Here is a 16,447-nt window from a genome sequence, read left to right as displayed (position 1 = left end):
AAAAACTTCATTAACACAGAGAAGGCTGTCCAGTTATAGCTTGTGCCCTTCCAGAACATCAAGTTCAGCAAAACTCAAACATCTGAAAACCAGGAAATACAGAGGTAAGGTAAACAAACGCCCACACGACCTTAACTCACCCTCTTTGAACAATGCTCCAATATGCCCAGAATGCACATACTCACACTCTGCCTTTTCACTGTAATGAAGCATTACCTGCACCTGCCCTACACTCAAACACTGAGCCGACTCACCTGACAATACCACACTTCTGAAATTAAACACACAGGATACCACTTAAACCTATACTTTCTCATGTCCCTCATTAAATCCGCAGACTGCTCTCATGTCCCACCTCACTTCTGACACTAGCCATGGCAAGAAGACCCAGTGCCCTGCTACTGATTATAACCTACACAATTCTGTATTGAAATGATGCAGATTGGCACCTCAGGGTGCACACACATCTCCTTCCTTCAATCACACACATGGGCGGGACTTAGACCCAGATCTCTCATATCATGAACGCAACTCTTCCATGCTACTCCAATTTATTCCTCCACTATTCAATACAGCTACACCTAACGATGTGAATACAGCTGGAATGCATGCAGATAATTTCCAGTGGTGATTGCCAACACCAAGGGGGCGGAGTCAAGGTTGAATGAGTGAGTATTTATCTTAATTCTAAAAAAGAAAAGGAGTACTAGTGGCACTTTAGAGACTAACCAATTTATTTGAGCATAAGCTTTCGTGAGCTACAGCTCACTTCATCGGATGCAATGAAGTGAGCTGTAGCTCACGAAAGCTTATGCTCAAATAAATTGGTTAGTCTCTAAGGTGCCACTAGTACTCCTTTTCTTTTTGTGAATACAGACTAACATGGCTGCTACTCTGAAACCTATCTTAATTCTGTATTCCCTGATTTTCAGAAGTGAGTTTCACTGAACTTGATGTTCTGGAAGGGTACAAGCTGTCACCAGGCAACCTTAACAGTTCATTAATTAAGTTTTTTGCCACTTACACAGATAATAAATAACTATTCACCTATGATGTTTCCTGGGGGCTATATCTTTCACATAACTATACATTCAGTTCTGCCACATCCTCAGAAAAGCTGTTTTGACATACTTCTCTACAGGCAGAAACGCTCAAGGTATTGACAACTGATGAGTCCCTCCTTCATAGTGTATACCAATTCCTTCTTCACCTACAAGAAAGTTCCCATGTTTCTTATGCAGAACATGGCACAAAGCCTAGGTGCACTATGAGGATTTTTAGCCTTTTTATGACACATCAGGTAGTGCTGCTGCCAGAGGCAGGATGCCAGTTTAGATAGAACTATGTAAATCTCTACTAGTGTGGAAATTTCTGTGCTCCCACAATAAATAAATAAAGGGCCTACATTTGTGAAGAGCTGTGGGGTCTGAGCATCTCACGGGAGCAAACCCTATATAGGAAAATGAAAAACAGTCTTAACTCAATCATCCATTTGAAACCATGGTCAACAAGGAGGTAAAATACTACTAATTGAGTATTTTTCAAATACTGTTCTTTAAAGGCAGCACCTTTAACTCATAAATCCTTTTACTCCAGCTATTTTGTTTTAATGTAGTGTAGTGTTCTTATTTAGATCATTACTTAGACTGAATATCCAATGGAACATTTTCCGTAATGGGATAAAGTGGCTGAACAATCTGATTGGCTAACAGTGACTTAGACATGTGATTATGGTACAAAACGTGCTCAGACATATGCTCTATTATCTGATTTACAAGAGACATATTAATCCAACTAGAAAGCACAGGAGAGAGGAGAAAGACATAGCTAAGCAATCATACAAAAAATGGAAACTTTATTTTCATGCAATGTTTGTTTTGCATCTGCATAGCTAATTTTAAGATTCAAAGATATTAGACTGGTTTAAAGATCGAAACAGTATACTTTAAAAGAAACCTCTCTTTCCAGAAGCACTGGTGATTAAAAACAATCCAGTCTTCATCTGATCAGTGATAAACTGGAGCAACACTACTACCAACGCCAAAATCCTATTTTTAGAAATGTTGATTCCTTGTGTTCCTGTAACACCTTGGGCTACAATCACGAAAACTTTTCATACACACACTGAAGTCCTCTTGCAAGGATCAGTTTGCAGCATCAAGTCACATACAGTAATATTAAAATTGTGGAGGAAAAAAACAAACAACTTGAACTGTCTGTTTTACTTTTCGTATTTCACTCACACAATTCATGTGCATTACATATAGCTAATGAAAAACAGTTTCACTTTTTTCTCTAGCTAGTTTCATTTTCTGACTCTCACACACTGGTACACATTTTATATATAAGTATTTATATTTTTGAAAGGTTTAGAAAATGTTTTTTTAATAAAAAATAATCTAGATTTCTCCTTAAAACTGACTGGCAGTCTCCCTTTAATGCTAGAAATATAATTGAGAAAGGAATTACACTTACACTTCACTTTTCACAAAGTACACGGATGATCTTAAACTGGCATGGAAGAAATTAGGTTTTCCACAAATTGCGGTATTTTAAAAATGAATTAAATTAAATTAGTTCACTTTTTAATATTCTGTAGCTACACAGACACATAGGCATAAGTAGGCAGCATTCAGAGTTTCTTTATAAAAACTATTTTTGTAAAAGTAACTCAAGTGCTTCATATGTAACTAGATGTTATATGTACAAATAAATGGGAAGAAGTATTCAAATATAGGGTTTCAGAGTAGCAGCCGTGTTAGTCTGTATTCACAAAAAGAAAAGGAGTACTTGTGGCACCTTGGAGACCCACAAATTTATTTGAGCATAAGCTTTCGTGAACTACAGCTCACTTCATCGGATGCATTCAGTAGCTGTAGCTCACGAAAGCTTATGCTCAAATAAACTGGTTAGTCTCTAAGTGCCACAAGTACTCCTTTTCTTTTTTCAAATATAAGGGTAAAGCAGATGAATCAGTACTGAATGCAAGGATTGAAATCTTTAAATCACGATTTGAGAACATAAGAATGACCATACTGAGTCAGAACAAAGGTCCATCTAGCCCAATATCCTGTCTTCCAACAATGGCCAATGCCAGGTGCCCCAGAGGGAATGAATAGAACAGGTAATCATCAAGTGATCCATCCCCTTGATGACTTCAGTAACTCTGCCAGAGGTTACGGGTCTATGACAGGAGTGAGTGGGTGGGTGAGGTTCTGTGGCCTGCAATGTGAAGGAGGTCAGACTAGATCATCATGATGGTCCCTTCTGGTCTACAACTGAGCTGCACACAAACAGTAGCAAGGACTGCTAACCACTTTAAACTTCCACTATGGGAAAAATCTATATTATTTTAACAAAACACAAAGATTTAAGAGGGATGGGGTCATGAATTAAAAGCTACTAGAAGACATAGCCACACTAAAACCAGACAGTCAATGTTAGAAAGCCTCTAAACTGTGAACAGGAAAACAAAAAACAAAAAATGAATCCAATTTTTATCTAAAACAATATATTTACTCATTACAAACAACATAGAAGATCAATACAACTGAATGATCAAACAAAAATATTTTCCTCTATGTGTTCAGTTTATTTTATGCACTTAACAGCACTTTGTATATAGTCAGTTTCACAGTTTCTCCATATACTGTACAGTTTGTTTCCACTGTTGTTTGTGTAAGGTCTTTCATTATAAAGCTACAAAAACTGACTGGGAGATTCAGGAGAAGATTTAATAAACTAGCTTTAACAAAACATTTTTGTTTTAAATTGACTAGATGTCAAGTTGACTGTGACCCTTAAAAAACAAAAACACTAAAACTTTAAGCCTGCAACATGGTCCATAGCCTGTAGTTCATTACATTCAGAACATAAACATTAAAAATAGTAGCAAACAGGTTTATTCTACTTTTATCCTGGAAAGGCCTCTCATTAAAAACCAAAACTGAGTGCAGTTGGTACATAAGTAGCACTATGGGAATGAGGCCTTTTGGAGTCCTGCTTCACAACAGAGAGACAGAAATTGGTCTAAACAAAGATATTACCTCACCCACCTTGTCTCTCTAATACACCTCACACACATTAGTATTATGATAAATAATTGACTCATATACACTGTCAGAGAGTATTCGTTGGTGCACACAGCAGAACATGGACGTTAGATATAACACATTCCTGACTCCCACACAAAAGCGCCACAAAAGGGACTTTCCATTTAAAGCCAAACATAGTCCACAGTCCACCTGCACCACATATGGACGCAGCAGATCACTCCAACGCGCTCCCTAGGTTTCGCTGAGATGCGCTGTTGATAGTTGACGCAGTTGCAAGGGGCAGCCTGCCTTAGTTTGCTAAAAGTGTACGGTGCACATTCAGTTCCGCCTGAAGCGTGAGGAGAGCAGGGACCAGAGAAGAAAGCAAACCGGCGACAGCAAACAACAACGCAAAACACCACAATCTTCCCAACCACCCTCTTGTTGTGCCTGCTACCTTACACCCTCCCCTAGCCTGGCCACCAGACCCCGTCTGAGGCTGTTTGACAGCTCCAGGGAGAGAGCAGCTTCCACTTTCAAACACACTCCGGGGCTGGTTTGGCTACAGGAAATTGCTGTCTAAACTTCTGCGTAAAGAGAGAGGTTTTTAGGGTCATCCAGTTAGGGCTAGATCAATCTTTTCTTTTTTAAAAAAAGCCCCAAAGAAACAGCCAGAAGACATCAAGGGACAAGCTAAAATAGAGGGCAAGCCAGAGCCCTGGAGGAGAAGAGAGACCCAAGAAGGGCAGAGGGAAGGTGCAAAAGAAAGGGAAAGAGGAGAGGGGTCCATGAGCAAGGCTGGGAAAAGGGGGAGAGAAAGAGGGGAGGAGAAAAGGAAGAGAGAAGTGAAAAGGAAGGAGAGAAGAAAGAGGCCAAAGGTGAAGAAGAAGAGGGCAGTGGGAGAGGAGGGGAGAGTGCAACGGGCAGAGGAGGAAAAGAAAGAAGAAAGGTGAGAAGGGAAGGGACCCTCCCAAAATGGCACTGGGCAGAGGGGAGGGGGCGCTGAGGAGCGAGCCTCTGCTGACAGCTCCCCCTGCGCTGCCTGCCCCCTGCCCCCTGCCTCTCCCACACGCTCCGAACTTACTTCTTTCTGGCTCTCTGGAAAGGGGAAGCGCCATCTTTGCGAGGCCGGCCCCTAGGTCTTTTGTCTGTGGCTGCTGCTGGGGGGGGAGCTCTGGGCTCGGGGGGCTGCTGGGGCGGCGGCGGCGGCTCCGCCACCCCCCCGACTAGACTCTTGTCCTCCGTTGACATCCTAGTCAGCAGGACGAGAGAGACACATGGATGAGGAGGAGGGTGGCGATGAGGATCCCGATGCTCCTCCTGCTCCCGATGCGCCTCTCCGCCTCACCTCCGCCTCCTCCACCTCCGCCTCGCATCGCTGGCCTCAGCCGCCGCCGACCAGCGCAGGTAGCAAGGGGAGCGGCATCGGGAGGGCCGGGAGGGAGGAAGGAAGGAAGGGGGGGAAGGGGCTCACGCACAATAACCGCCCCGCAGAGCGGGCTCGCCGGGGGGCGGGGAGGGAGAGACACTCCCGCGGCGGGGCGCCCCGCTCAGAGGCCCCGGGAACAAGCGGCTGCTCCGGCTCCTGCGCTGCCCGGCTGCGGCGGCCGCCGCTTCATTGTACGCGGCGCCCTCCCCCTGGCGGCGCCCCCGGGGCGGAGGAGGGGCGGGCGGCGGCAGGGGCCGAGGCAGAGAGGAAGTTTTGACAGCTCCAGCTGTTGTGTGTGTGCCGGGGGCAGAGTCCGGCCGGGCCCCGCTCCCTTCCCGGCCGGGCCGGGAGCAGGAAGTTTACTTGGGGGACGGAGGGGAAGCCTGGGGCCTGCGGCTGGCGAGGGATCCCGGTGCGGCGGCGGCGGCGGCCCTGGTGTGTAACCCCCGTCAGTGCGACACATAGACACAGAGCCACTCACCCGCCTCCCCCCGCGGGCCCCACACTGCGCCTGCCCGGCCCGCCCGCCCAGCCACCGTCCCACAGCAGAGACACCCCTGCGACGCGCCGCCGACGCTGACCTCACGGGCTCGCTGCCTCTGCCGGGCTGGCGGCGGCTGCGGGGAAAGTGCGGAGCCCAGGAGCTGGGACTGGGCTCCGAGCCTGGAGCGGCGGCGGCGGCGCGGAGCGTGTGACACCCTGTGCGCTCATCCCCGCCGAGACTGCGGGCGGCTCCCAGGGAGCCGCACCAGCGGGGAATCGGCGCTGGGTGTACATAGCCATGGCTCAGAAAACACGTACCTGGACGGCGCGTGGAGCCGGATCCAGGGGCGCACAGTCTGCTCTCGTTTGCACCCCTGTAAACCGGATTAAATCAAGTGGAGTTAATCTACATTTACACCCGATGAGCGGAGAGCAGAATTTAGCCCAAGGTGCACGGAGCTGTCAGTTCTCCTGACTGTGTGTGTGTGAGATGTTTAATACACACATGTGTTCCTTACACAGCGGTAGGGGAAATCCAGACACATCAGATAGACGCACACAGAGTGTCTGTTTTAATACAAAAACCCAATGGCGATTGTTCCTTGTGCACCGTGTGGCCCCGGACATGTATGCGGCAGCTCTTCCCCTTGGAGTTAGGCTGTGTGCTCCCAGTGCACAGCCCTTCGTGTTCAGGGCACCGTGGGCCAAACCGTCTCTCTGGCATGCACTCAGGCAGCAGTGCCCGGGAGCCTAGCTCGTATCACAGGGGCGAGTAGGGTTTGGCCCTCTGAGACAGAGACATAATGTGGGCAGCGTGGAAGGTTTCCAGCAACTCTCGCTGCAACAGCTGCGGCTGCTTTAGGGAGGCGGAGAGGGGTTGTGTTTGCGCTAATCTTACTCCTTGCTTCCCCCCCGGGGCAGGGCCTCGCTGGCGGCCTGCCCGCCCGGATTCACTGGGGCTCAGCGCAGGGGTTAAGAATAAAACTCGTTATTACACAGGATTTAATACGTCCCGCAGCCCACTAGAGTCTGGCTCCAAGGAGATATGCGGCTTGATGCCCTAACGTCCGGGCACAGGGCGAGGAAGTCGCCCTGGGAAGATGCCGTCATGCCATAACGGCTTGGTACCTGAGCAGGACGGGCCGGCTATCTGCCTTATTTACCCCAGCGGCGGAGCTCACAGCTGGACTTTCATCCCGGATCCGCCCCAAACGCGCAGCCCGGCCCAGGGAAGGAGCTGAGCTAGAGAGACTGGGAGGAGGCCAGAGGCGCCTGCTTTGCTCTTGCCTCCCCCCACCTCCCTCCCTGGAGTCAGTTTTGCAGAGTTTAAATCTGCTCCTCTTTGCCAGGAAAGACTGCTGAATGTGTTTCTGTTCTGGATGTATTGACTTGTGTCCCTCACTCAGTCTGACACAGCCCTAGCTCCTGTGCGCTGCTCCTCAGCAAGGCTTCTCAGAGTATTTCAGGACCCCAACCCCTCAGCTGTACACTTTGAGGGAATGTCAGTCCCTCTCCTTTCACAATCACATTTACCTTCCTCCCAGGCCAGGCCAGTGCTGTTTCACCTGTGTGAAAATAAGTGATTCACATCACAAATGCTGAATCATGAAACTGATGTTATGTACGGTAAAGAACATCCTACAGCATTTGAGTCATTCATATATACAGCAGTGACTCAGACAGTGTGTGTACTTATTTAAAAACTTTGCTGAGGAACCCAGAAATTTTGGTGCTCAGTACCACAAAAGACCCCAAATAAATAAGGTCAAATAAAACTTGTAAAGTCCTTCTTTATATTGTGTTCCTTTTTTAGGACTTTGCCTTACTTTTGGGCCCCAGTTGATTGAGAAGAATCGTCTTAATTATTACACTAGTGTATAGGCACAAGGGTATAGATAGCATTTTGAAGAGTGTACGTGCACTGGCTGATGTGTTGTCTTTACCCACCTACAGTGTACCCATGACTTCCTGGGTTAGTCTGCCATTACACACAACCTGACCACTGACAAAAGTAGGAGCAGATAAAGCTAGAGCTGTCACCAGCATCTGAGTAAAAGACCAGATGAAGAACAAAACTTTTCCCCCCTTCCCTAAAAAAATTCCTACTAGCCACCTTCAGAAATATTGCAAAAATAAATTAAACTATTTTTTACATCAAGATAGGAATCTCAATGTAAAATGCCAGTGGAGACAAGGCACACCAGCTACTTCAGTGAAGCTAGTTGAGGTCATCGCTATAATCCCCATGTAGGGTTTACCTCAACTATCTACACTGAGGTAAAACTCCTATTATAGCTTTTTATTTGTATTAGGATAGTACTTAAGGGCCCCAATCGTAGACCAGGACTTCATTGTGCAAGGCACTATACAAACACTGAACAAAAAGATGGTCCCCCCCCTCCAACAGGCTTACAATCCAAGTATCTTGTCTCCACTAGGATTTTACATCAAGGCCATGTCTACACTATAAACTTTTGTCAGGATAGCTGTGTCAGGGATGTGTTGGGCAGGATTTATGACTGACCTAGTTTTGCCAGCAAAAGCCCCTAGTGTAGACCTAGCTATACCAGCAAAACTGTGCTTTTGCCACTAAAACTTATTTCATTTTGAGGGACTGGAACATATATACAGGTAAAAATGCAGTTTTGCTAGTACAAACTGCATAGCACTTTGCTGGCATAGAGTACTGGTATAGCTATACTGGTAAAACCATCAAGTGTAGACATGTCCCAAGCTAGCTATCTTGAGTTAGAAGCACACTTTTTTGCAGTGAATACATAGCCTTAGACAAGGCAGCACCCTGCATTTTAATGGGTGTTAAGGTGGTTTCTAATTCATATTACACTAACTCAATCGAAATGATAAATGTATTTTCAATTGTTTTTGCCCATCAAGGCAGAACTCCTTTGAAAATGCCAGCTGAAGTTATAAACTCCTAACCCTCTTCAAAATAAGTATTTTCAGTGCCTGCACAAATAGGTTTCAACCTATAACTGAGACCCCATGCAAGAGTATTTAAACAAGTCACATTTACAATTTTTAACTTCAAGCACATCAAGACAATTTTAGATATGTTTATGACAAACTAGGAGTAAAATTCTAATGCACACAGACTTGCCAAAACAAGAGCGAGAAGAAGCACAGCTCTTGTTATGGAAGCCATTAAAGGAACATGAGGACTGGTATGTAAATACTGTTGTATCATTATAGCATTAAAAACAGCATTGTGCAACAAAAATAATGAGGAATAAGATGACTCAAGGAGCTGGTAGTGGGCCACAGGCACTCTCTCTTTCATGTTATTAATTCAAATCCAGATCGATCTAATGATGTTCACTAACCTATATAAAATGAATTAGAGATTTAATTTTGGTTTCTTTGGGACATGTGCCTGCATGATTCTCAGAAAAGAACACCAAGTAGTCACAATGGCCTTGCCTACACTAGGATTTAAGGCAGGATAACTAACATTTTAAAGTCCCCTGTAGACAAGACACTGTGCCTTTAACAGATGCTAAACTGATCAAATGAAAGCCTAGCGGAGCATAGGTCAGCTAACACAGCACCAAACATCTTAGCATCCATCTTAATTAGTGCTAAATGTTTTTCATTCATGTTATGCTAACTCAGTTGAGCTAATGTGGTTGAGAAACACACCTTTTTACCCATCAAGGGCAGGTCTACACTGAAAACACTGCAGTGGTGCAGCTGCACCAGTGCAGTGCTTTAGTGAAGGTGCTATCAAAGCTTATGGGAGGGCTTCTCCTATCAGCCTAGGTAGTCCCCCTCCACAAGAGGTAGTAGCTCTGTCGATGGGACAACCCCAACAACATAGTGCTGGCTACACCTGAGGTTAGGTCAGTTTAACTGCATCACTCAGGGGTGTGGATTTTTCAAACGCCTGAGCAACATAATTATACCAACCTAATTTCCTAGTTTAGACCTGGCCCATGACCCATAGGACCCTACTATACTCCCCCTAGGCTTTCATTTAATCACTTTGGCACATTTTAAAGGCAAAGTACTTTGTCTTCACTAGACTTTTAAAATGTGTTTAATGTGTGCTGACATCAGACCTTTACACCTTAGTCTAGACGAGGCCTTAGGAATTTTAGGTTTTGTCCATACAGGAAAGTTTTTGGTATAAACTAAAGTGTGAATTTAAACCAATAGTACTACAAGTATGACCCCCATGTAGAACAGTGGCTTTTTTTTTTTTTTTGGTTTAGCTTATGTTGCTTGAGAAGTGGTTTAAGAGAACTAAAAAAGCCACCAGAATAAATGTGTCTGCATGGCCAATGTATGGGGGAGGGGAGCCACCTATGGGGGGTGGGGGGCAAGGGATGGAACTATACGTGTATCACTATACCTGTATAACTATATCAATAGGTAACATTTTCCTGTGTAAACAAGGCCTTAGACAACACTGTCTTTCAGGGTTGAGAGTTTTGCATATGTTACCTCCATTAAAAAACACAAAATATTAACAGCACAAATTGCTTACATGCAAGTCTTCCTATTTTTGACTACTAATTGATTTTCTAGATTAAAATGCAGTATGTGACAAAATGGCTAATGTTATTATGGTGGGTCCCACGCTTTTCTTGTGCGGGGGCTAAGATACCACCCCTTGCCCCTGCTCTTGGGGCACCAAGGGCCCTCGTAGTAGCCCAGGAAGGTGGTAGAGGAGGGAAGCAGGGGGAGCGGTCTGAGTTTACTCCACACTCTGAGCCTGAGCCCCAGCCCCTCTCAACCCCTGCAGGTTTCTTACCCTCAGTCCTTAGACACTGGGGCAGGGTCTCCCTTACTTTGGTTCCCTGGTCTTTTAAGTCTCCACAGCTCCAGTCCTCTTTCTTTTCTCACCCACCCTGACTGCCTGAAGCAGGAGGTTTTATTAGGTTCCTGATAGGGCCTTAATTGACTACAGGTGCTCCAATTAACCTGAAGCAACCCTCCCTCTCTACAGGGAACCACACCTTATACCAGGGCTTATAGTTTTCCCCTCTCCTACTGCTCCCTGACCCTCCTACCCCACCTCAACACTAGGGGGTTGGGCTACTTGGGATGAGAGACAGTGTTGTCATGACAGGTTGTCCGTGTTGCCGCATTGGCTTCTGGCTCTATGCTGTATCCAGAAGTGGAAAGATTGTAGGGATAGGAACCATCTAGTCACTTGTGCATTCCTCTTCTTGTTTGTGTGCATCCATTGGAGTGGGGCGTGGCAGCAGTTCACCCTTGTGACAGACCAAGTAGGTAGTATCATAGAATCTCCGTGTGCTAGGCATTCTTTTTCTACTACAGCGTACCGTTGCTCTCTGGGCAGGCGCTTTCAGCTGAGGTAAAGGATCAGGTGCTCCTCATCCCCCACCATCTGTGAAAGGATGGCCCCAAGTCCTATCTCCAAGGCGTCCGTTTGTAGGATTAATTTCTTTTTGAAATCTGGGGCTATGAACACTGGATGACTGCACAGGGCTGTCCTTAGGTCTGTGAAAGCTTCTTCCGCTGCCTTGGTCCACTTAAGAGCTCAGGGCCTGGAGATAGTTATCAGGTCCATCAGAGGCACAGCCCTCATAGCTAAGTGTTACCAGATGTGCCCGTTACTTCAGGGTATACTCCTTTATGAGGGTTACCCTTGGGGGGGAAGGGGAGATTCTGTAATTCTATTAATGTACTGCTTATGTGTCACTTGTGTGTTCATATAGTGCTCTACTCCTTCCTTCTGCAAGTCCCCTCCCCACCGAGCTATCCTGCAGGACCTAGGTTCCCCAGGACTGGGTTCCTCCAGCCCTAGAACTAGATAAATGTGCATGCATGCGTACACACCCACACTAACAGATCAAGTCTGAGCAGACCGGGTCAATCAGCACTCTCAAGTTGATCCCCTTATCTGTCACTGTACTCAATGGGCTGGGCTGAGCAGCACTTTCAGCTGCCCCCCCCACCCATGTGCCACAGGTTTAACATGTCCCTATCCCACTTTATTGAACAGTGATAACTACACAAGGAGAGCCTAAACTGACATAACATACATTATTAAAGGTTAATATCTGAGGTAGAAAGGAAAATAGAGAGAGAGAGAGGGATCTCACCCATTCTAGGAGGTTTGAACTGGTCACGGTTCCCAGGTGATGGTGGTAGCTCAGGGTCTAGAGGGCAGGAGATAGGCAGAGCCCCCAGCAGGATCAGTCAGGAGAAAATCCCCGTGGAACTGATGCATAGTTTGGATCTAAGCATCAGAACACTGACTGGAGGGTGAGTAGAGAATTTTGTAGAGAAAATACAATGGTTTAAGGGAGAACACTAGATTTGTTTATAGGTAAACTGATGACTCAAGGGTTTTCTTTAGGCTAGACAATAGGAGCTGATCACTCTTGGCTCTGGGTGGTGGTTTCTTCCAGGGAGTTCACAATGCAACCAGACTGCTTCAGTATTTTGGATATCAATCAAGGATTGATTACTAGAATTGGTCTGATAATTGCTGAGCTGGGTGTGTGCAGGCATAGGTTCATTAACATCTGGAGTAGAGATTCCCATGATGCAGTGCGTCCCTGCTTTTCTGATCCCAGAGTTCAGTGCAGTTCTCCATTCTGTGTGCAAATTGAGACGTCTCCCTGTCCCATCTTTCATGCAGATGGGACTAGGGAAGTGGTCTCTGTTCTTCATTCTGTATGCTAATGGAGATGTCTTCATCTCGTCACCCTTGTCAGGAGGGGTCTAGGTGTGTCTCCTAATGCCCTTCACTGCTCTCTGCAAGTTTTTTTCTCTGATGGGTTTTGGTTTAAACAGAGGCTGGTGGGGGAGTGTCTTTCATGAGTCAGACAGGCTGGATACTGCACCCTGGTTCCCCCAAGAACACAGAGCTGACTGGTATCAGAAGTGAGGGATGAACCGATGATAGTACACCACCATCTAAGAATGCTTTGACTTGCTTCTTGCGGATCAGGCAGGTTGGTCCACTGGGGCTTCACCAGGCCCCTTCCGACTACATACCCAAAGTATCTGGCCTTGGCTAACCCTGTTGCACATTTGGATGGGTTAGCGGTGAGGCCAGCCTGTCTAAGAGCATCTGGTACAGCTTCCACTTTCCCCAGGTGCATCTCCCAGTCACGGCTATGGATTACTACATCATCTAAATAGGTGGCAGCGTAATTGGCATGGGGTTGAAGTAATCTGTCCATCAATTGTTGGAAAGTTGCAGGGGCCCCATAGAGCCCAAAAGGGAGGACAGTATATTGGAAGAGGCATCGGGTGTAGAGAAAGTTTTTTCCTTGGCATCCTCAGCCAGAGGGATCTGCCAATAGCCTTTTGTCAAGTCCAAGGTGGTCAAGTATCAGGCCTTCCCTAACTGATCCACCAGCTCATCAATATGTGGTATCAGGTAGGCATAGAACTGGGATACCTCATTTAACTTCTGGTTTCAGAGTAACAGCCGTGTTAGTCTGTATTCGCAAAAAGAAAAGGAGTACTTGTGGCACCTTAGACTAACCAATTTATCTGAGCATAAGCTTTCGTGAGCTACAGCTCACTTCATCGGATGCATACTGTGGAAAGTGTAGAAGATCTCTTTATATACACACAAAGCATGAAAAAATACCACCTCCCACCCCACTCTCCTGCTGGTAATAGCTTATCTAAAGTGACCACTCTCCTTACAATGTGTATGATAATCAAGGTGAGCCATTTCCAGAACAAATCCAGGGTTTAACAAGAAAGTCTGGGGGGTGGGGGTTAGGAAAAAACAAGGGGAAATAGGCTTGAATAGAGACTGGGAGTGGCTAAGTCATTATGCAAGGTAACCTATTTCCCCTTGTTGTTTTTTCCTAACCCCCACCCCCCAGACTTTCTTGTTAAACCCTGGATTTGTGCTGGAAATGGCTCACCTTGATTATCCATACACATTGTAAGGAGAGTGGTCACTTTAGATAAGCTATTACCAGCAGGAGAGTGGGGTGGGAGGTGGTATTTTTTCATGCTTTGTGTGTATATAAAGAGATCTTCTACACTTTCCACAGTATGCATCCGATGAAGTGAGCTGTAGCTCACGAAAGCTTATGCTCATTTAACTTCTGGAAGTCATTACAAAACCTCAGGGTGCCATCAGGCTTGGGGACCAAGACAATAGGGCTGGACCACTGGCTGTGGGATTCCTCAGTCACCCCAAATTCCAGCATCTTCCTTACTTCTGCCCTAATTTCTTCTCTTTTTGCCTCTGGTATGCGATATAGTTTTATTGTCACCCTTGCTCTGGGACATGGGACGATGTGGTGTTGGATCAGTGTCATATGGCCTAGTTGTGTGGAGAACACATCTTGGTTCCGCTGGATCATTTCAATTACCTCTGTACATTGTTCTGGGGCTAATTTGGGGGATATCCTTACCTGCCCTTGTGGGCTCTCTGCCTGGGGTGGAGCCGGCAGGACAGCCAGGCACGTCTCCCAATCGAGCCAGGGTTTCAGTAAGTTGATTGGTAGATCTGCTCTGGCCTTGAGCAGTCTGGCTGCGTCACCTTATAATTCACCTCCCCAGTGGCTTCCACGATCTCATAGGGTCCACAGCAGCTGGCTAGGAGCTTGCTTTCTGTTGTTGATACCAGCACCAGCACCCGTTCTCCTGGTTGAACTTTGTGTTTTTGCTTGACGGTTGTAGTAGGTTCGTTGGGCCTCTCGTGCTTTCTCCAAATGCTCTCATACTATGGGGGTCACTTGGGCTATTCGTTTTCTCATCTGGGCCACCTGTGTGATGACATTCTTCCCCGGGTTGGGTTGTTCCTCCCATTCCTCCTTCGCAATGTCTAATACGTCACTTGGGTGGTATCCGTACAGTAGCTCAAAGGTGGAGAATCCAGTAGATGCCTGGGGAACTTCTTGTATTGCAAACATCGGGTATGGTAGGAGGGTATCCCAGTCTTTTCCGTCTTGGGCCACCACCTTTCAGATCATGCTCTTGAGAGTGCAGTTAAATCACTCAACCAGACCATCTGTTTGGGGATGATAGATCAAGGTCCACAAGGCTTGGATGTGGAGCAGGGTACATAAGTCTTTCATTACTATTGACATGAAGGGAGTCCCTTGGTTTGTCAGGATCTCCTTAGGGATGCCTACCCTAGCAAAAACCTGCACCAGTTCTTTTGCAATCGCCTTGGATGTGGGATTTCTTAAAGGAACGGTTTTGGGGTACCGTGTAGCATAGTCCAGGATGACAAGTATGCTTCGGTGGCCCCAGGCCGTTCTTTCTAGTGGGCCCACTAGATCCATAGCTATCCTTTCAAAGGGGACTTCAATTACAGGCAAGGGTACCAATGGAGCCCTTAACTGAGGTTGGGGGCTATGCAGCTGGCACTCTGGGCAGGAGGCACAACAGTGCTGGAATTCTGTCTGTACTCCTGGCCAGCAAAACCTCCTTAGGACTTTAAGAGCAGATAAGACCCTGCATAAATGTCCCCCAAAGAGATGATTGTGAGCTAAGTCTAATACAGCCCTTGTGTGCTTCCGTGGCACCAAGACCTGTTCTACTACTTCCTCCTGTATTGGCACTACCCGGTACAACTGTTTGATTATCTAGTATGGCCCTGGGCCTTTGGTTTTCCCTTCTACTGGCACGCCATTTACCTCTAGTACCTCTTCCCTCATGTTCACACACAGTGGGTCATAGACTTGGTTCTGCCCAAAATACTCACCTGTGTGATTGGGCCAGATTCTATCGGATTGGGCTTCCCTCCTTCTCTATGGGTGCTTCCGCTTGTGCTGGGGGCCATCGGAGTCTCCACTGACCCATGCTACCCTGCAGTTTCCCTGATGGGGCTTCCTCCCAACCAGACAGCTCTCTGGTTTGCTGCCAAAATCCTGGTTCCTAATCTTTTATCTGCCCTCCTTTCCAGTCTAGATTGCCATGACTTCCCAGCAGGTGAAAATAACTCTGGGGAAAACCCAGCAAAAATTGTTGCAGGGCCATCCATCGGTGTCTCGATCTCTGCTCGGGGTTTACTGCCCTCCCCTAACTCGATGCAGGGGAGTAGACTCTCGAACCTGGGAAAGTCCCTGCCAATTAAGACCAGGTAGGGAAGCTTGGGGAACCACCTGTGCAGTCACCTTGGTAGTGTTCCCCCAGATCTCAATCCATATTGGGATTGTGGGGTAGAAATTTACTGTGCTGGTGACACATGTCACTCCAGTGCTCTTGGCCCACCTCAGTTGGTCTTGCCCGACTTACTTCCTTGAGACCAATGTGACAGCACTCCCAGAGTCCCCCAGCCCTCTCCCCCCAGGTCCCTTCTTGGTGCCTGTTCTTCCAGCTATGACTTTCCTGGACTTCTCAATGATCCGGGGCCTCAGGGTCGGGACTGGTTTCCTGGAACGCCATGTTTCACTTCCCGGGATTTTGAACAGTTCACAGGCTGCCAGTTCTCTCCACAAGGGTGACCAGTTCATCATAGGTAGAGGGGTCATTCTGGCCTACCCAGGCTTGGAGGCATGAGGGTAGTCCTCTTATATAGTGGTCCAGC

General features: G+C 46.8%; 1 protein-coding gene and 1 long non-coding RNA gene across 18 annotated transcripts in view; one reads left to right on the top strand and one right to left on the bottom strand.

Annotated features, from left to right (window-relative positions):
- The window catches only part of KMT2C (lysine methyltransferase 2C), a 335,375-nt gene extending 329,360 nt beyond the window's left edge, over positions 1-6,015 (bottom strand). For 13 of the 17 annotated variants that reach the window (XM_073334594.1, XM_073334591.1, XM_073334595.1 and 10 more), the window contains exon 1: positions 5,119-5,928. In XM_073334594.1, the coding sequence (XP_073190695.1) occupies positions 5,119-5,285 (167 nt within the window). In that variant the 5' untranslated portion in view covers positions 5,286-5,928. The other 4 variants (XM_073334588.1, XM_073334587.1, XM_073334589.1 and 1 more) reach the window with 4 other exon arrangements.
- Positions 4,396-16,447, top strand: part of LOC140907807 (uncharacterized) — a 111,274-nt gene continuing 99,222 nt past the window's right edge. The window contains exon 1 of the long non-coding RNA XR_012157632.1: positions 4,396-5,441. This is a non-coding gene — a long non-coding RNA (uncharacterized lncRNA). The remainder of the gene's footprint in view (positions 5,442-16,447) is intronic.

Source organism: Lepidochelys kempii, chromosome 2 (genome assembly GCF_965140265.1).
Source record: "Lepidochelys kempii isolate rLepKem1 chromosome 2, rLepKem1.hap2, whole genome shotgun sequence".
NCBI lineage: Eukaryota > Metazoa > Chordata > Testudines > Cheloniidae > Lepidochelys > Lepidochelys kempii.
This window is presented reverse-complemented; position numbering and strand designations above follow the sequence as displayed.